At 40.9% G+C, this 21,313-nt stretch overlaps 3 protein-coding genes across 3 annotated transcripts in view; 2 read left to right on the top strand and 1 right to left on the bottom strand. All coding sequences in view use genetic code 11, as the record gives it.

Annotated features, from left to right (window-relative positions):
• EGR_04906 (hypothetical protein) overlaps window positions 1–1,905 on the top strand; it is a gene marked incomplete at both ends in the record, with an annotated part of 3,337 nt that extends 1,432 nt beyond the window's left edge. Inside the window, 2 exons of the mRNA XM_024494155.1 lie at window positions 357–445; window positions 1,824–1,905. Coding sequence (XP_024351392.1) covers window positions 357–445; window positions 1,824–1,905 — 171 coding nt within the window. The remainder of the gene's footprint in view (window positions 1–356; window positions 446–1,823) is intronic.
• A 5,556-nt stretch (window positions 1,906–7,461) lies between these two features.
• EGR_04905 (hypothetical protein) lies at window positions 7,462–12,831 on the top strand (the record flags this gene model as incomplete). The annotated part of the gene is made up of 4 exons (XM_024494154.1): window positions 7,462–7,785; window positions 8,699–8,799; window positions 10,468–10,526; window positions 12,713–12,831. 4 exons carry the CDS (start codon window positions 7,462–7,464, stop codon window positions 12,829–12,831), a joined length of 603 nt encoding a protein of 200 aa, XP_024351391.1.
• A 6,205-nt stretch (window positions 12,832–19,036) lies between these two features.
• Window positions 19,037–20,556, bottom strand: EGR_04904 (hypothetical protein; the record flags this gene model as incomplete). Its single annotated transcript, XM_024494153.1, has 2 exons — window positions 19,037–19,121; window positions 20,426–20,556. The coding sequence occupies 2 exons, from the start codon at window positions 20,554–20,556 to the stop codon at window positions 19,037–19,039; spliced, it is 216 nt and encodes a 71-aa protein (XP_024351390.1).
• Between the last annotated feature and the right edge of the window lie 757 nt (window positions 20,557–21,313).

Below are 21,313 nucleotides of genomic sequence, written 5' to 3'. Positions count from 1 at the left end.
GCCTTGTGATTACAGTAGTATGCAGAAGAGGCGATGAAGTAGCCGTATACACATCTCCTAAATACATCTATCCATATTTAATCGACATCTATCTTCTGTTCGGACATGCAAACAATATTTATCGCTGCATCCACGAAGGAAAAATGTGCAATTTCACCGGACACAAGAAGTGCACTTCACTTATGAGTCCACAACGGCGAATAAGCGCCACAACAACCAAATTGCGTGGCAAAGTTTGTCAAGAAGCTCCAATTTTGGCTACTTGTTGGAAAAGCGGAAAAGTGGTCGGAAGGTCAATGACACGTATGGCCATGATCACTTCTTAGATCCTTAAAAGCCATTCATTTAGGCCAAAGAATACACCACTCAAGTTTAAATGGCGCTATTTCATGTTGCTTGAACATCAAGCAGAAGTTAGTCTAATCCATCTCAATCGACCACAAAGGTATGGTCTCACATCTGCTTGTATGGTTGCACTGGAAGCCATCTTCTCTGATCCAAGCACGATGTCAATGGACGAATCGAAAAACTGACTGATGACGTTTCAAGTGCGGTTCTCAGCAGACCCCACTGCACTAATTTGCCTTGAGTTGTAGGAACTCGGGGAATACACGCAGCTGTTTACGAACGTAGTGTAAAGCACGAAAATGCGTTCATCTATTGGCACTGTGCTGCCTTATTGGACTTTCCACTACTCCTCACCATGCTTGAACCCACTCAAAGTATCGGTTCACGAGACCCATTGTAATTGCACCACGTCCGCTTACCACATTCTAGCCTGGCTCCCAATTTCTAATAGAAAGAAATTGTGAATTCCACCGTGGGCAAACATCATTGCCCTGTGTGTCATAAAAGTAGAGACCCAACCGTTCACCTCATGCAGGACAAATAGCAATCATGGTTGAGTTTGACCCACTCGAGACTACTGACTGTGCAACAGCAACGCCACACATGACAAAATGTCTTCAACTACTAATTTTAAAAATCGCTAGCATACAACTTTCCAAATTTAGCTAGCGCTGCCACGAGGGACTGCATTCCAGCCCTCCACAATTCCGCCACGCACGCCCCGCCACATGGGCTCTTACTTAAGAACCAACTTAGAGGCAGTCAAGCTTTAAAACGCAGTGGCAGGAATGGCGATCCAGTCTAGCCAATGTGGAACAAACTTTACAATCGAAATTGACGACGCACTTAAAGGACGGATTCAGGAAGACAGTCGATTGCCAAAAGGCACCATCGCACATTATTCCGACTGCACCTCTACAATCATCATACTTTTGCCTCCAGATTAGACCAGTAGCTTGTCGATTCACTCGCCGATGTTAAGAACATGGCCCAAGAATTCTTTACGTAGAACCTTTCAAACTCGAGTTGAGATACTTTGGTATGAAAGGCTAAAGATGCATTTCCTAAGATTATGGAAAATAACCCCTTGTATAGAATCAAAGCTAATGCGAAACTGTCCTGAAATGTTGCAGGAGGCAACAGGTTATGAAAATCCGTAGCATAGCAACAAAAGGACAACTTAGTAGCTGTGGGGCCAGATTTACATGTTGCAGGGTAGGACTCAAAACGTCCCACTGGATGAACTTAAGACCATTTGCCTGCGTAAGTTTGACAAGCCACTCGTGGTAAAGAGGTCAAATAAAAGACTGATTTAGCGAACAGGACATCATTTCTAGTAAATCCATAACAATGGAAACCAAAGGCAACACTTTAAATAGTAGCCCAATACGCACAATTTTATACACTCATGGCACAGGCTTGTCCGAAAGGAAAAGCCCAGTCATAGCACTGCTTCAATAATCACATTAATTAAGGTTGATTGTTCAAACCGGTTCCATTTCGCCTAAAACTCGAGAACACAATTATTCTTCACAAATTTTATTGTTTTATTCATAAACTTCGTTTCTCCATAGCACAGTATGGTACATCCCCCGTTATCGTGAGTAGTTAAGAAATGTATGGCACATATGAGACGTGACAAACGATTAGTTGTAATGAGGAGCATGGAAGCCGTTACTCACCAATACAACCCCAATTAGGACTAAAATCAGGAAAGGAAAGAAGCACTTACGTAGGTCGGTCGGTAATCCCAATACCCAGTTTAATTAAATCAAAAACAAAATGAGAACTGGATCAGCAATTCCTGCATCAAAAGCATTCGCTGCGTCCGTGTGTTCTACGACAAGAATAACCAACTCCCAACGCTGAATGCTGCTGAGAGAGGACACGACTTTGATAAGGAGTCCCACACACTCCAGAAGGGGCATGTCAGCATTAGCGGGGTTCTGATTCCGAAAGGAAGGTAGACAAATTCTCGCTGAAGGTGTATTTGTGTTAGTGCAGTTCAGAACCACCCAGCTAAGCGAATGCAAGTTACTTATGTTTCGTAAGTTCACCCACGTTCTGGAAATATGAACATATTGACAGGCATCCTAATCCTGAACAAAAAAACGAACAAAATTAGACTTCAAACTGTATGAAATTACCATAAAACATCAAAAATACATACACAAAAGGGACTGTGCCATGGCTCAATTTAGCCGCGTAAGGAAAGAAGGTGGTCTTAAGATAACTTGGTCATGCATGCTTAGTGACAATATCGGCGATCTAGAATTGAGAAAATCCATTGCCACACGAGGAGATGAGTCAGTGGACCAACTAATCGTACGCACAAGCGATAACCTTGAAAGTCAATATTGGTATGGTTCATGAAGATGAGAGTTTAAAAAGAGAAGTAGCAGCAAAGCGCCTAAATAAGTCACATTTTTTTACGAAAGCATACTTAAAATGCTGATTAGGGTTAATCATCCATTTATTTTTTTGCATCTACCTTTGTATTTTAGCAGTATAAGCACGATGGCTAATTATTCACCGTTTATTTTAATATCGTAAAGATGTTATTAAGCAACACAAGAATTATTGTTCCACTGAAGGAATTCATTGCATTTACACAACATCGAACTGGCCTTTAAGTTAAGCAACTGAACTTGTCATCTTAAGGGCTATTAGCCGCCTTACTGTTTTGTCCCTTTAATGCGGGTACTTCGGCGGGTTTGTCGTGGGGATTTTGGTAGTGGGGGTTATGCTCGTTACGAGTGAAATCCTATTGAGCGCTGAATCCTACTTGGTGCTAATTACACTCCGGACCTGAAATTAGGCAAGAATGCTTTTGTTCCTAGCGGAGCGTTATCCGGCAAACATGGGGGTGTTGTCCATCAACGCTAATTGAGACTGTCGCCTTGCCATTGCCTCTTGCATTGCTCAGGTAAGAATGAATTGTGGTTCATGAGTTGCTGTCGGATACACCGTTTTAAGTAAAGAGTTTCAGATGTCCGTGTAGCCATACCTTTGCGTAGGGGTCTACCTCAAGCAGCAGGTGCCGTCGAAGCTGAATCTACGATAAAGTGGTTGCTGAGTTCCTACTTTACATGTTTCACTATGGAAATGCTAACACAAAACCGAGGACTGAACTTCTAGTTAGTGGTGTAGAAATCCGTGAATAGTTAGAGTGCTACGTGTTTCCTCAGCAGGTGGTAGTCCACCACCGTCGCAGATACTATGACAACCTGGATAATGCAGCTTTGACTATGCAATAATTGTGCAAAGACTTGAGGATAGAAGGCAAAAGCAAGTTGTTGCCTACGATGTGTACATTGAACCGATTGCAGCACAAAGGACGTGACAGCAGCTCATGAATTCTAATCCATTCTCGACTAGGTAACGTGTGAAGTGATGGCAAGGGCGCGATTTGTAGTTGGTGTTGTTCGGTAATGCCTTCATGCTTATGAGATAATGCTCCATGAGAGAGACACACTTTCTTGTCGAATTTATGGTTTAGAAAGCCATAAGCGAATATCGGTGAACTTGGTGCAAGCCTACGAGACTATCAATGGGATATGCTTCCGCAAACAGCGACGAAGAGAATCCAATGAGATGTGACGGCAAGAAAGGTGACGAAGCTGCTCTTGCTGTTACCACTACTAACACCAATGACACCATTGACCACTACTGTCCCCTCACGGGTTTAAACCCAATTCCGAGAGTTGGCGCCACCTGCACCCTATTCTGCTGTTGCAAAGTGCACCGTGGTCGTGCTACCAGTGCAGCTGCAGTGGTTTGGAACGCCAACGCCGCGCTGAATCCCCTTCAACAACAGTAACACCTCAACGATGGCGGCGATCGGCAACTGCTATAACCTCAACAGTAAAAAGAGAAAGTGAGTTGCCAGGCCTTCCATATCCCTCCACCTCCTGCTGCGGCAATTTGATGTCACTATGACATTCATTGCGGCAGCAGTTTGTCTTGTTTATTTCTTCTATCACATCTGACTTATTTATGAAGCCTATAAAGCATACGATTTTGAAGGTCGCTTTATGATAGATGTGCAGGGGGTCTCTGGAATTTGTAGTGTATGTTTTAATGCCACTATTATGATTGTTGTATTTGCAGATTTAGAAGGTGTCTGTGTTCTTAATTTTGCAACAGAATTGAGTATAGTTCTATGGTATCTTTTCCAGTGCCCCAGGTGTGGTCAAATTTTTTGCTTTGATTGGCAAGTCTCTCAGTGGGTTGTAATTAGTCTCTTGGCAACGAAGATTAATATTGCTAAAATTACTTCAGACAGAGCGATGCCTGTGCGTATACTATGGATTTGATGACGATTTTTTAGCGTCACCTCCTGTCTTTCCTTCATTCTTCCCTCCATTTTCGCCGTGGTACTAAAAGCTGACCGGTGTTTTGTAGTAAGTCCATTTCGTACGTTAATCCTCTTTTTGCGGACGAAGTTGGCTAAAACACACCGAGCTGAAGTGTCAACCTACTAATGTTAGTCAGTTTTGAAGGACAAATGTGATTCGTCTAAATCTGCTTTGACCCTATCATTGGTCATTGTGCAAAACTGATGTTTACGGCGGAATTCAACACTGGTGTGGATTCAACATTCCTTCAGTCACCCTTTGTCGGGCCACTAAATCAGCAAAGGACAAGTCTTTTCCTCTTAGTTGCGGTTCTCTGCAGACCTTAGAGAGTTGGAAAGTTGTTTGGTTGCGTAGCAGCTAAATGTCATGAAACCGTAGTAGTTACCCAATTTCGTTGACAATGAAAAGACGGATAAAATAGTTCTGAAAGTCAAATGCATTTTTGCCAGTCCGATTCGAAAGTACGGTGACTTCTTAAGCGTTTATGGATATTTGTTGTAAATATAGAAGGAACTTGCAGATGATGTACCGTAGCGTGAGGGCTGGATGGACGGATGAATGGCGTTGATAAAAAGAATTAGCTTCGTAAGGTGCATGTTTCCTCCCCCAACCTAATTATTTATTTTTATTTCTCGAGATCCCTACCTAGTGTCTGACAGGATGCGCTTCAGTTCTGACAGTTCCGAAGGCATTCTTCTTTCCTGGTGTCTATTCCAGGTGTTGGGACTTCCTGTCGACTGGCTCAGTTGGAAATGTCAGGTGGATGTCCTCGTCCTGACAGTGCCTACTTCCTCTCTTTTCCTTAAGACAAATTTCAAGTGCTTGATTGTCTGCTGGCAATTATTCGAACCACTTTGAAGGATAGGATTGTGGTCATTTTGAACCACACTCAATTGCTGGATCTGTTTGGAGGTGAGCTTTCGTTTGCATTGATATTTGCATATTTGCTTTGTGAACGATGCAGTTTTTTATCCTTTTCTGTATCCTCAGAAAGTGATGAGTGTTTTTGGCTTGATTGAACAATATCCACTAAGTAGAGTACGGAGATAGTTGAAGAGCCAAACGATCCTAATGTACGTTTCCTATTTTTTATGCCTGGCTACAATTATTCTGTACCGTGCAGTTTATTTCCGGCAGTCATTTATTCTCTTATGTTATTTTATTTTTCGATTCGGTATTTCAATTCGTATTTTGATGAAAACGACACTTGTCCTTCTTAACTGTAGCCTGTTGTTTTGAAGTTGAGGTGACTGCTTGCTGCGTAGCTTTCCTGCATTGGGCCTGTGTGTCAGTGCTTCTGTCTTTATTCGACTGTTTCTCTTTTCTACTTAAAATGCTCTGCTATATTCGGAGTGTTAATCAGGCCCTTTGTGCAGTTTTCTTCATCTTTCAGATTTGTTCTATCCGCAGCTTATCGTTTATTGGGCAAGTAGGTCAGAGACTCCCGTTTTCCACGAGGTTTAACTCACCTAATGCCTATGTCTAGTCTTTCGTTTGAGAGTGATTGAAATCCTAGAGTTGTTCTTGTCCCATTTTTTTGCCTAACTGATGCCGAAGCTCGTTTCCCAATGAACGAATGAGAAATAATGCCTACGGTTCAGTTACTGTCGACCATTTTCCTTTGGCATTGGGCTTTTGGACTACATGATGCATTTTAATTTCCACGCAAAATCTACTATGCTTTGAATAAAGGGCGATTTGTAGGGGCCTCAAATCAGAGAGAGGCGTGGGGTCTCTTATTGTCGTAAGCTTGGCAAAGGTAAAGATCAGTCTCTCTACAGACCATTGGTAGAGTATTGGGGTTTTCACATTTCGCATTTGCCTCTCACCGTATAGTCAAGTAAGTTGATTCATCTTCACAAGAGAATTTTTGTGGTCGAAATTCTTAAAAAAAGTCGTCGATTCGTTGTGTAGTAATTTGGTACTTGGCTTAGCTGCGCGATGGCTTTAGTCCGTGCAAATAGTATTTCTGTTCTGCAGGATGACTTTCGTCTATGCCAATAGCCCAGTCCCTTTGTACATTTGTAAGTACCATATCCTTTGGTGCCACTTTGGTATATTACGACTCCTGGAAGCCATACATACAATTGTTTATCAGTGTTGGGCTATTCACCTCTTCCTTCTTCTTGAAGACCTTTCGCTTAGTATTCTTACTTCAAATTGTTTTTCTCCACTAATGCAAATATCTGCCTTCCAATTAGACAGGCGATGTTTCCAATCCCATCGTGGTTGCAAGTTTTCTCCGGTTGAAGACATCAGAACATCTATGTGTCTTACATTTAGCGGTGACTTTTGATTGCTTCCTATCACTTCATCATGGTCATTGTATGCTTGGTGCATGTCAATCCCACGGCAGTCATAATTTTGGTTTCTGCTTTGCCTTTTAATTTTTACGTGACCGCGATAGCATTGTTGAGGGGTAAACTGATCTACGTCTCCTTCTCTTTGGTCCTAATTGTCGTTAGTGGTGGAAGCTTTCCGCTTTTTAGCTTGATTTAGTGTCTACTGGAAGGTTATTAATCGCTGTTTACTATTATTGTTTTTAACAGCTTTTTACCATTTTGGAAGCAAAAAGGTGTTTTATTTTCATTTGGGAACCTATTGCCTATAGTTGGTTAGTAAAGGTCTTCGTAATAATTGGTAAAAAAATCTTGTTATCCATAGGGTGTGCAAGAAGTTTATGCAGTTTTCGGTACGGCTCGTTGTGAATTGTGAAGGGTTTTGCAGCATGAACTTGTGCCTTTCCATCGGTGCAATGACCTTTATTTGTTTGCCCCACTTTTTATATCCCAACTACTGTGATCCTAGTTTACCTGTTCAATGTGACGCATATAATTTGGGCCCATATTTTACGAAAACTTTTCGTCAAATTTATTGTATAACACTTGAAAATGCGGTACATGGTAGCCGTGGAACTTGTTACTCAGAATTATATGGTCTAACCCCTTTGGCCCAGCTGTCATTTCTCACATTGCGGCAAAGGAAATTGAAGACTAACTTTAACGAAATTTCGGTGCTCTTTTCATTAGAGCGTAATTCATCAGTATGTACGCGTTCTTATTTCTTTCCAGCTTCTAAAGTCTTAAATTCGGCAATCTTATTCCATATAGCCTCACATTCTCTTGTCCATTCTTTTTCATGCTGCGTCATGGGAAGAAACATCTCCCTTTTCATTCTTTGTCTTGAGTCTCTAAGTTTTTTTTTCTCTTAAGGAAAAAGGAATGATAAGTGGGTGCTATGCTCTTCAGTTTTAGTAGTTTTTCATTATCTTGTTCCCTAGACGAGCCCTTGATGTGTCATACTTTCTCTCATAGCGTTTCGTTTTCAAATTAGGGTACACCGACTCTACTTTACGTTTCCTTGATTTTTATTCTCACTTACAACCCCATTGTTAAGAGAGGATGAGGTCTTAGGTGTCAGCCAGAGTTACCGTATAATTCGCATTGTTGCTTCACAACTTCTATATCCATGCCGCAGTCGCTAGAGTTAGTGTTCATACTGGGCAGCAAGCAAGGCGGGTGGTTGTGGTAGGTGTTAGACCGAGTCTGTTTCATGTACGACGTGTGCTAGCTACTACTTCGTGCGGTACTGCTGCATCATGGTTCTTTTTATTGACTTAGCGCTAATGGCTCTGCTTGGATTTCATTGTTTTTCGCCTTTAATGAGGCTTCCCCAACGCGCGCTTGTTGTCTTGCCTCTGTAGGTTCAGAAGTTTGGGGTGCGTGAATGGGGTGCGAGCGCAGGTACCTCACCCGAAGTGGATTGTAATCACGAGTTGTCGATGTGGGATCACTAATACCACCGCAATGCGCTTGAAGACTATGTGCTGAAGGTGGTGAGCGATGCTAGAATGATCCATTTTATCTTCTGACATCGTTTCAATGGCGAACAGCGCAAGAGTGCCCAAATTTTTTATTCTTTCCATTTCTGCTCACTAGACCTCCCTTTCCAAGCTGTAATGGAGTCTCGAGAATTCTATGTGATCCCTCAAGGATTTTTATTTGCAAATTTTGATTTTGTACCCCTTTATTTGTGTTTCTGAGGAAATTGAAGAAGAGCGTAGGGATAATGGTCGATTCACTTGTCGATGGGAGTGGACGAGGCGTTTGACTTAATGCCTTCTGCTATGACTTTTTGGACAAGGCAGTGTTACCTGTGCTGTCAATGATTGTGTGTCGTTCTGGTGTGTAAGTAAGTAAAGAACTCATTTATTTTACCTTGAGAAGCCGTTTACATAACTTTCCAGAAAGATGGATCTGCTTGTGCTTCTTTAGTCCGAGACGTCGATCTGTGGTGACCGAGCACTCTGTTTTACTGGATGGAGTATTCGGGCTTCACAGATTGTGTTTCCACTCCGTGGCACAGTCCTCCAACCGTGCTTAGCGCCACCTAGGGCTTCCTCTGTAATGCGTTGATCGGTTGCTTGACTCTCGGTGTTGGTGAAGGGGGTCAGTTGGGTGTTCCGCCATTGTGCTTTCGCCACGTAGGAAGGCTACCGGGATATGGCAGTAGCCGCAGGCGATGCTGATGTCGAATATACAGATTCACCTATAGCACAGCCTTCTCTCATTTTTGGGGTGTTTCGCGTATAATCTGCTGTGACTCATTACAACGTCAGAAAAAACTTGAATTAGTGGATACTGGTAAAGGGAATTGCAGCAACAACAAAATGTTTTACATAAATTGAGCTCCCTTTTATTGCATACGGAAAATTTGGCAGGTGGTGTAATGCAATGGACGTTAGTTTAAAAGACGCATATAGCGGACGGTTAAAAGTGAAGTGATTTTCGATAAAAAGTAAAAAAAAAATTGAAACAGAAGTCGAGGCAATGTCTCCTTTACTAAGTGAACATATTAAGCGGTATTTTCTTTACTAATGTAATTCTTGTCTAACTTTGGTCGCCTTTACTAAGCATATCTCATCTGATCGCTTTTTGTCCCAATTTTGACGGTATTTTTAATAAACAATTTAGCCATTTTCCATCTGACTTTGGCCGCGATGTCTAAGTAAATCTCATTCCATCTATTTGATACACAAATTGATGCTGTATTTCCTTTACCACATTCCTCCTTTATTTATTTTTTTCTTGGATTTCCTCCCCATGCCACGTCATTTTATTTTCCCTTAATCTTCTTTTTCCCGTTTCTTTCCTTTCTTTCTTCCACATAAATTTGTCCTATACCACACCGCCTTACTTCCACCTCCTCCACTGATCTACCCTTCCAATTTCTTTTTTTTTGTATCCCTTGGTACTTCTAAACCCCCACGGCTGCGGTCACAGTGACAGTGACTCTCTGAGGTCAATCCAACTTAATCTTAGCTTACTCTTACTTTCACTACAGAAAAACATTTCCCTCATTTGCCCTAGCTTTACAACTACCTCAAGCAATCTTTGTCATGACTTCTCACTGGTGTGGTTCTAACAGCCTCACAGGTGTTCCAGTCGGAAGCATGATCAAGCTTATTTAGTACAAGGCAGGGTGGATATAGGAGTCTTGATCTACAAAACTCTGTGTAGGTTCAAAAAAGTAGAGGTAAGTAGGCTGCCCTTCTTCCTCGTAATCCCGTTCATTATTTACACTTGACCAAAAAACTTAATTCACGCATGCCTGACTCAATTCCAATTCTACTGAAGCGATTCACATGTTCCGACTACCTCATCACAGTCTGCCTAGTTTCAACAACTGACGGAAGTGAACTCATAATCTAATAACGTGTATTGGCAGGTTGACAAAATTTAGAACTTCGTACTTATTTCAGTGCCTTACATGAAAGAATGCCAGATGCAGATCCATCACACAACAACTGCTTAAGGAATGGTTTGCTTTCAGATCACGTGAGTGTCTTTCGACAGTGGAATAGGCCACGGTACCGATGACATTATTGCTGCAAGTTTTCACTGCGTATAAAGGAATATGAGTTCTCAGGCTAGTTCATTGAAGTAATTATTGTTGGACAAAGATAAATCAGGCAGACAACGTGATTAGGCGACTTTCAAATTGGACAGTACATGAAGTACCAACGCGTTAACATCACCTTGGAGTCAATCTAATTCCTCCTCCATGGCAAATATTATTTAAGCATAAACGTCTCTGTCACGCAGCCAATCTCTGCTAGCATCTCTCAACGATGTTGTGTTTCAACAGCTTCAACTTATTTCTCCTTATTTATCTTTGTTTTCCTTTAATCACTTGTCTACTAATTTCATTTTTCTTGTTTTTTTATTCGATTCCGATGTCACTTACAATGGCGTACTTTCGGCACAATTTAGGCACAAAGTGGTATATATCGTGAAATCACTGATCTTCCTGATGAGGTCAATCTTTGCATGGCTGTTCAAAATTGGCGGCGAATTTTTTCAACACGGCCTTTTCTCCAGTGCTATGTATCAACGCACCAACCAACGGACCTGGCTGGACAAGCACCTCCGCGAGCTCCTGTTCCCACAACCATCACCAACTTCATATCTAAATGGTTCTGATGCCATTCGATACTAGAGGAACCAAATGGACCTTTGACAACGCTTTGTATCCACACTTGATCGAGACCAAGAGCAAAGAACCCTTCACGTTTGTTTTTTACCGGACTTTAATGCAGAAACTTCACCATGTGCGCATGAAATACAGCGGCTGAAATACTACACGAGGCATTAGCTAACTTTCCTTCAACATACGAGGATTTAGTGTAGGCATAGATGTACCATGACTAGAGATTCTAGTGAAGAGAGCGTAAATTATAGTAACAGAAGAATCAAATTTACAGGAAGACTAAAAAAGCTGTATAGCCTAACTGGTGGATCCTTTTAGCTTCCTCTAGGAAGATCTGACAGTTGCTATTAAATCTCTTGCATCCGATCAGACATTGACTATTACAGTCATTATCAATGAGATGATAGGTAATTCGAGAGGGATGGTATATCTCCTGAAATCCCTTCGGAGCTTTAGTGGTTTCGGCAGCTCTTCGCTGGTGGCTGCACCACCACCAATGGTGCCTCACACACCATCAATGTGACCGTGTCGACTGCTCTAATTTGTTAAAATCGGCCTTTTACAGCGTAATCTCTGAAATAATTGACAATTCTCGAGTTGATCGCTTCATGCTGGCAGAAAAAAAGTGCTTTTCTCTCTTTACTTTCGATGTGTTCGGTTGGGTGATTTGGTTAAAAACTGTCCTAACCTAATCTTCTGGGCATTAAGTTGTGTGATAGACCTTTGGTTTATGTATATGAATACATGGTACAATGAGATCAGTTGTGTCTGAGTCACTGTTGGATTTCAAGCCGTCACGAGTTGGGATCGGTCCTTGAGTCACCAGGCCCTATACACATCCTATTTCCTCATTATTACCTTGTCACGCAGCCTTATCTGGTCACTCAGTCCTCTCGAGCGTACTCCTTAGCTGTCTTGAGCGGGGACACGGCCAACGCGAATATCTATCCGTGCCGCAGCTGTCCGGACCACAGGTCCGCTTTCTTTATTCCAAATGCTGCGCTACTCAAAGCAAAATTACTCGCTTTGGACTTCACATTGCAGGAAACTCAATGTTGCAGAATCTAAGGCTAACCTACAGCATGTTCCATGACTAATGAGGAGATTTCTTCCAAAAATCCGGACTTATCGAATTATCCCTTGTTCCGCTGTGTGGTTCGTTGCGATTACTTGGAAGAGTTGTGTAGGGCAACGAGGAAGAGCAAACGTGTGGAGTGTTAGAAATGATGCCCAATTTGACATTTTTTCCATCGTACATTCAGTTGCTCATTTTCAGGTTTAAAAAGATACCTAAAGCTTGAGGCACCTAAAACAAGTTGAACAATTTGGTATGACTTAATGATTTAATCATGCAGGTTCCACTGAAGTCAGAACAGCTCTGGCGATTTAGAATTTCCCATGGATTCTATCGCATCCCTTGTCTCTAAGGGAGAACTTCCTATCTCTCCCAACCGCTCTGCCCTACATCTCAGCACATCCATTGTGTCTACAATTGTCAATGTTTAATTAAACTATAGAGTTCTTAGGGATAGGGTTAGTTTATGTTGCAGAATGTGTGAGAATTTTATGGAAATACTGTGTACTCGAAGAAGCCAAACCGAGCGAGAACAAGTGGAATGAAGCTGAACAAGCTTAAGTGAACCCACCTCCTGATAAGCCACCCTGTGGCAGTTTGTACCTCGCATTATCAATTTCCTTATGGAAAACTTACCAAACAATCTCAATACACAGTCTATTAGTTGCATACCATTCTATTGTCCACTTGTGTCACTGACCATTTCGCACTTTTAGAAGCCCAGCGAAATTCTCTAGTCCCAGTACTGGTAAAGCATGTTATCCAAATGCTTGAGGGTAGTCTTGGATAAATTTTGAGGTAGTTACCATTAAAACATGCAAAGAGAGCTCTGTAATTCATCTGAAAATAACACCACCAAACTCAAGGCTTGTGCATCGTTCTTTGCATTGATGAATGAGGAAGAGGTTCAGGTGAATGGCAAGAAGTTTTTAGTAATGATTACTCTAAAGGTGATATTTAACAAGGTGTGAAGAAGATTTCATACGGATGTGTTTCAATTCACTTAACTTGGATAATGAACCGGAAGATAGCACGAGGGTGTTGATGGGTCAAACAACTTTACTTCTGTTGAATGGCAGCAGTGTGTAGAAAGCACAAAACGGCAGCCACACGGCTTAAAAGCATCACAGCCATCACCACTGAAATGTTTGCATTTCAATGGGTGGATAATAATTGAACGGTGATGCCACAACTCCCCCAAACTAGCACTACAGTAGGACTCTCCATAACAGTGACTAGGTGAGGTGAATCGAGTCCTTCAACTTAACGATCCTCTTTACACCTTGGTGCTCGCACTTAAGAAGTGTTAATTTGGGCATTCTAAACAAATTTTTCACCGCTACTGGTGCCACAAATTTAACTTTAGCCCCAGTTGTGGCATTCACAATGACGACGTTTCATGTAACATTCAAAAACTGTCAAGCAAGATGAATAAATCACGTAGAATATCTATAAACTAAATAAATTTGCCTTTATGGAGTAATGTTTCGTTTTGGTAATGGGCTACTCAGTAAATTAAGTAGTGAATGCAAAGCGGATTAATGCACTATTGATTTGTGGTATCAGCACATTTTCGCCAACTTTTATTCAGTTTATATTCCTGTTGCTAATATTTCATATTGTCTTGATGAAACATCTCGGGATTTGAAATCTCTTTAGAAGTTGTTAAAAATTCTACAGGATCATGAGATTAAAGCATATGCATTACTGACTACTTTTTCATATTTCAGCAACCATAACGGTGCATTAGGCATACGTGCAAGCAGTATTCACCTATTACTTTCATGAATAAATTCGCGTGTGCCAAAGGTGTACTTGCAGTGGAAAAGACTAAGAATAACTTCTTTATTTGTGGTGTTAACGTTTAATGAGAACTTCCGACACATGAATAGCCCCAGTTGTATCAGGATGAAATGAGATTCTACTACTAGTAGGCTATTCCAAGTTGTTTAGTACGCCGTCGTCATATGGTGGGGATCATTGTAGCACTGTAGAGTTGCTTAAATATGGATGGCAGGTGAACTTCGAATTGAATATCTCGATTCTCACTTGTTATGAGTTGAATTAGGTAATCGCTTCTTATGGCAAGCTGTGCATTTTGCATTTGTTTGGCAAATGATAACTACTTTAATTTGAAAAGCTAAAAACTATGAACCTTAAGAGCGGTGTGTGAATGATAAGTGGTCATAAGAGCATAATTTGCGTGTGAAATCTACCGTAAGCCCTCAAACTTGGTTTGACAGCCGCCATATGCCCCTTCAGTTTTACTTCAAACAATGATCTTGGCAGTAATTTGAGGAACAAATGGGTTGTTTTTACTATCACAGATTATTTTACGGGGATGCCCGCTGACCTTCCTATTTTGGTGCGTTTAACTCGATTTGCTGAGCCCAAAGTGTTTGTCAAAACAATATACAAAGTTGGAGTTTCAAGGGGTAGGAAAGGCGTTTACATGAATTGAAAGAATAAAGTTGTGGTAAATGAATGAAGACGTCCGAGATGAATTGATGATTATATTGAGGCATCCATAATAGTAGGTGTGAGCAACAGGAGCAGAGGTGATAAAATAACTAGAAGACAAATAAATGAATGTGATCGACGGACGGATGAATACGGATGGATCTGGTGGGTGGATTTGATGCGGACTGGACTACCACTAGTGCTACCTTCGACTAAAATGGCGGAGTTTTCTTGTGTTGCCCCGTTTATTATTAAACGCGGAATGAGGATTCTCGCCTTAATGGGGAATGCCATAACTGCTGGTAAAGAAAGCTTCTATTTCTCCAGATTTTCTTGAGTAGGTGCATCACTCTTTCTTCGTGTTCATTTAATGACCAAACCACGGTGTTTTATTAATGCTGCACTTATACACGACTTTACTCCGTATTAAAGTTCGTCAAAATTCTAACGGAATTTACCAGAATAAATAATTTAAACTCCTGCATAGATGCTTTCCTTTCCTTCTTCAGCAAGCCACATATTATTTAATTTCGAGTTCACTTCTATAAGACGGTACAATATAAGTAAACTGACTAAGGTGTTGGAACAGGCAAATCTGTTCAGTAGAATACACCACACTGCAGAGGTTTAGAATCACGCTTTATAAGAGTGGCTTGATGGTGTTTTTTGGGCCAAAGCAAATCAGCACGGCGACTAAAGAGGGCAACCTGCCTTACTAACTTCCCGGCATTCAAATCTGCACAGTTTATTTATTAATAAGATCTTCGAAAATACTTTGAGATGGATTGAATAAGATATTTGGTTCATCGGAATCAAACATCTTTGAGGGTATTGGAACCACATCAATGGCACCTAGTGACGAGGATTGCTTGAGTTCGGGGTAAAATTAACTAAAGTCAGTCTAGGAAACCGTGATTTGTAATGATTGGTTGAAAAGCAGATTTAATTCATTTGACCTTGTCCAGGTCATATCGTGCCTGTTAGTGTTACCAGTTTGATCATCGACACGGCATCTCGGTCACATTATCACTTTTACGCCAAGGTCTAGGGATAGAACGATAGTAACTGGAGTGACTTTTTTGTGATTTTGCAGCGAATGCTTGACTTCAAATGCGACAGACATTTCGATGTGCTCTGATAGTTTTACCATTTGTCCTTACATTACAATTCCACAATTAATTCACGCATACTTTGTCGGAATCAAAAATTTGCTACTTTAATACTGTACTGACAATAATCTTTTTCGTAAGACCATGCTACTCATTAGTTTGTGATAAGAAGCTACATTTTTTCCAGATGAAGCTCATTAAATTAACCTGGCGTTTGACTAATGCAGTTTATTGGGGTATTGAAATCAAACATTTGTGAGGGTTTACCTCGCCGATGTGGAATGGATTGCAGCTACGCCACTGACACGACATGATGAAGAATGTGTGAGGTCTGTTAACTCCTCCCTCAGCGAGGCGGATCAGGCAACCACACCCGAGATGTGGGTGCCTTGGTCAATTTCAAATGAGTTATTAAGGCCAGTTGATGGCATTAAAACGATTTGGTACCAATCATCGTGCACAAAGATGGAAACGTGAAAAGCGATATGCTGCAGGTTCTGCTTCTAAATTGGCTAAGTAAAGAGACTGAAAGAGATGGCAGTAAATGAAACCAAAATACGGGTAGAAAACCTCGAGGATGAAAGTTAGTTCTCCCCATTTTATGCCACTTGTGAGTGAGACAACTGGTGAAGATGAATTGGGCTGCAATGACCTGACTCACATCAGTTGTTCAATTATTTCTAGAGCCATCTCTGAAGCAGAGTTTACCATTTTTGGCATAATCGCCTTTCAAACATATTTGAGTGATGATTTCATTCAATAGGAATCACAGATACCTCTCTAGTCTAACCACAAACAGGTGGTCTCCATGGCAGCATTTCATTATTTGGACCAGGACTTCTGTGCTATTAGATTATGGGTCGTAAGTTTAACTGTTACATACAGAACTTCTTTGATTTTCGCACTACCAATTTGCCTTAGAAACGAGGTAAATTCATTTCGTAAGGCATAGGGACTTAAAATTTCTTCCACAAGAGTCAGAAAGTAGTGGGTCCAGCGGCACTGCTTCATCAAGAATAATATTGATAAGCATGGGTTAGAGGCAATTTTATGGATGACCTATGAAAACGCGAATAAGGTCAGAACCGTCTACCTTGCCATGGCCGATACAATTCGATTTTCTTCTGGCAAGGCATTACTAGCATTTTACAGAATGCAAGAGTCACAGCTCTTAAAAATTTTAGGAACAGTCGCCGCCTCAGAAACCGAAAGCAAGCTGTATTTGGATTGGCACTTGACTTTCTTGAAGGCCTACTATCTGCCAATACTGGTATCAGAGCCTACCTTCTCCCTTAGTAGTATATGCTATTACGTCCAGTTCAAAAGTCAGTTGTACATTTTTAACTTATCTACGGATTTAAAGGGCAAGTTAAGTCCATACGGCAGTAAGATTAAGATTCCAGAAACATGTGAAGGCCTTAACTGATTTTAGTGGAAATAGATTTTCTCCAGCCTGTGATGTTAACCTCTTCTTTCAGTACCAAATAACTTTGAAAATCACGGGTTCTCACAGCTACTGACTCAACTCCAACTCTCTTAAAATAGGTGTGTGCAGCAAACAAACATCTCGATCGTATCCACAAAACCAATGGAGACTCGAACTTGGATGTCCTGTCAAAAGAGCCAATCCGGTGTTTGGTTAACAGGTGGATTTTGTCCACCAGGGATGATTAAATACATTCTTTAAAAACATTCCTCACCTCAAATTCTTTTTTAAATTGGGTAAAGAGAACTCAAAACAGGTAAGTAAGGCAAAAAATAGAGATAGCGAAATATCTATAAGACGGATGACAAAAAATTTACAATTGCTGAAGTTTGGGTTACTTGTTGCGACTATAAAATACTACTCCTTAACCAACACAAATGGAGGAGCCGAAAGTACCCCAACCGATGTTTTGTCAACAGCCAAATAGTTAAACCGAAATGAGGTGCAACTATAGTGCGATCTAATGGTTTAGACCCATTTGTTATGGGAAAGCAGGAGCGTTGAATTTTTTAAAGTCAGATTTGTTCACAGTTGTACTGATTGCAAATAAATTCTAAAAGGCGCCGAAAATGTTATACTTATTAAGTTCTTGTTACCAAAGAATTTAATTGACTTTAGGCTAAAAACACATAGACGGTCAGTAATGACTTCATTTGGACTGTTATTTTAAACGCCTCGAAGGAGGAGGAATGTGAAACAGAAATGCGCTCTTGTCCATTTCCAACCAAACATATTTTTAATTTCGCGGTAAAAAAGACTAGGTAGGCTAAAGCTGTCGATTCTACACCGTCATCGGTATATCCGAAGACGATAAAATAGAGAGCCATCCTGATGAACACTTCATCCTGAACGATAGGCACGTTTGTAAGAAGGACTTGACCCATTTTTGACCTCTAGGTACGGAGCTAAATGATTGGCAAGTCCAAGCAGCATAGTACTACTCTGCACTTTAAGTAGTATATTCGCTAGAGTAAATAGGTGCTATTCAAGTTCCGAGAATAGCCTGCTTTTTTAAAAATAAAAGAATTTACTAGAATATAATTTGAAAAATGTGATTTATAAACAATAATTGCCGGGGTTTTCATTACCCGATGTGTTTTTATCGATGCGGATTCGTTACAACTTGTGCCGCCTAGATTAGATCTTTGTTGTTACAAACTGTGAAGGATTTGTTTTTTCTAACAGCGTCGTTTTGTATATCGACACAGCAAATGGAATATCGAAATTGAAGCAATTTGCGCGGTACTCAATTATGCTACCTCTTGTGCCGAGGCATTATATTTTCTTGGCACAAAGAACTCATTTTATAGTGCCACGACAACACATCAGCTGCCTCATTCCTTCCCTTTATTTTTAAGTAAATTATCCAATTAAAAGGAACTGGAAGGCATGGAAAGCCTCTGATTGAGCAACTGTTGTTGCATATAACTGGTTTCCTGAACCTGTAGGGAAGAATATACCCCTGTCCTACAGTCACGCAGGTCTATCAATTTAGGATAGAATCCTGCGACAAAGTTCTTTACCATTAGCTGAAAGATTCTCAGCATCACGTCTTTAAACCACCGATTGTCTGTTGGAAGAAGGAAACTACATTTTGCTAATGCAAACTGTGTGAAACACCTTCTCTGTTTCGATCTCATTGTGTTGCACTGGTAGCAGCAACATGGAACAGACGTTGGGCCACAGCACCTTTACAGAAGAAGGGCATCAGCTATGAGCTACCGAATCTACCAGGTGTCTTTGCAGAAGCTCCACTGAAGTCATGGCAACTTTTGCCGAAGACCAACTCTCGATTTCTGAGTAACGACCAGAAATAAATTTGGATCAACGTTTAGTGATAAGTTATTTTCCGGCAAATAAAAGCACAACACATTTGCAGAACGATGAGGGAATTACGAGTTTGACACTATCTTAGATAGTTGGCTGGATCACGATGATTCGGCAATTATGTGGAACGGAACAATTAAATTAGGTCGTAGTTTTAAGAAAAATTTTGTCATACATATACCTTTCTGCATAAGCAAATGATTCCCCTAACGGTGACTAACAGGTGAAATGCAACATGCTTCCCTTCAATGCGAAACCGTAACTGTATTAGATTACATAGAAGGCATCATTATCATTTGACATTTAAATTTTCTGAAATATCTCTCTTGGGTATGCTGCAATGCTTGTCATTCACTTCGACTACTTGCCACTGCGCCTTATGTGATTGGCATAGCTGAGAATACAAGAACAAGCGTTACAGTCAAATGGCGAAGACATCCAACCAAATGTGACTCAGAGGCTTGCAATGAGAGAATGTATTCCCACACAGCAAGTACCACACTTTGTTTTCAAGGCGCCTCCGTCACACCCAAATTGAGTGGAGCCACTCAAAGGCTGATGAAAAGTAGGAGCGGGTACCAGAACAGTCGGTAGGAGGTAAGCCTTTCGATTCCTTACGTCAGCAGTCATCGTATTCAAACGTCAGTGTAGTTGGTTTAAGGGGGCAAATTGGAGCCCATAGAAGGGACTACCCTAAATTTACAAGTCACTGCTGTATTTCTGAAGGAATAAAAGCAACAGGAAATTATGAAATCAAAAACAAAATTGAATTTGTGATGGAGAGCACGGAAATGTAAAGATCAAAATAAACAGGTTTGTATCAAATGCGAGGTCACTGAACTTAAAATTCCGATTATTTTCATGTGATTATTTAAACCTGATCCATGCCGAATTGATACTCGTTTTGCACTTCGGTGGCTACACACAGAGGCATCCACTGAAGCCTCCATGCAAATGCTTTGCTATTCATTTGCTCATCCACATTCACCTTAATGCACTCCAGTCATTCATTCTTTCATTCATAACCCGGTTTTAGACTACAATGATTCCGACGAGCACCCCACTAGTTACTTCACTTCATACAAATATGTATGAGCATCTCAGGATGTTCAACAGTGTGCCTTGTCGCAACATTATAGTGTGGCTCAATCCATTTTAAACGATCTTCTCACTACCTTCAAGCGATCCTTTCAAAATACGTGGTTTGAGCTATTCCGGTATTCGCTTGTCATAGTTTCACAATTCACGGACAAGTGGCGAATGGGTCACCAACTGGGGTCTCTCGCCCACATTGCTCGTCTCATTACTGTTAAAGAGAGGTTTTGGGGTGTCCACATCAAGGCTGGCTAATTGGGTGTCCACACTATACTGACCCATCTTGGAGGTGCCACCGCCATCTTTCATTGGCGCTATGAAGAATTTGTGTCCAATCCGTAATTATGCGCAAATTTTTCGCCATTCAGTTTTTTATTATGTTATTACCCGTAGCAAAGGTGATGTGTGTGTTCCTAAACAAAAGTAGTTGCGAAAGTAATAGGCCCAGAGGAAATCCGCATAATTCTTTGTGTTATACAAAATGAAAGTCTTCTTTTTTGTGTAAAAGTAGTGCGTTAAGTTTGTTTACTTGTAATAATACAACATTTAGAGGAAAACAGAAAACTCAGGAATTTCAACTGCGACCCCGTATATGGGCATGTCGACGCCATTGGAAAACCCGAGAGACTTCTCTGGCTTCAACACACATCCACCCAGCTAGTAATGATATTTGACGCCAGTGATGCAGTTTTCTGCCAGCTTTGTATCAACTGTCCATGCGACTGTTGCTACCACTTTAGGTTTTAACGCTTGAATTCCACGATAAGCACTTTATTAACGTAAAGGTAAATTAAAGGACTTCACTTTTGCAAGTCCACTATTTCCGCATTGCAATTTAAACTTTGAAGAACTGCCATTCCTGAATACACTAACAATGCTTTTCCACTGGATTTCATCCAGCTGCCTGCTTATGGCCATGCTTCTTGACTGCAGCCACGAGTACTTAACCTACGTCGTTCCCTTGAATAATGTCATTTAGTCATGAGGAGAACCAATTTATAAACACAAATGTTAATGCACGCCTACAGTACGCTACCCGACTCTTAACTACTGTGGTAAACCAACT

This window comes from Echinococcus granulosus (genome assembly GCF_000524195.1).
Source record: "Echinococcus granulosus chromosome Unknown EG_S00033, whole genome shotgun sequence".
NCBI lineage: Eukaryota > Metazoa > Platyhelminthes > Cestoda > Cyclophyllidea > Taeniidae > Echinococcus > Echinococcus granulosus.
Note: the sequence above shows the minus strand (reverse complement) of the source record. Positions and strands in the feature narration are given on the sequence as shown.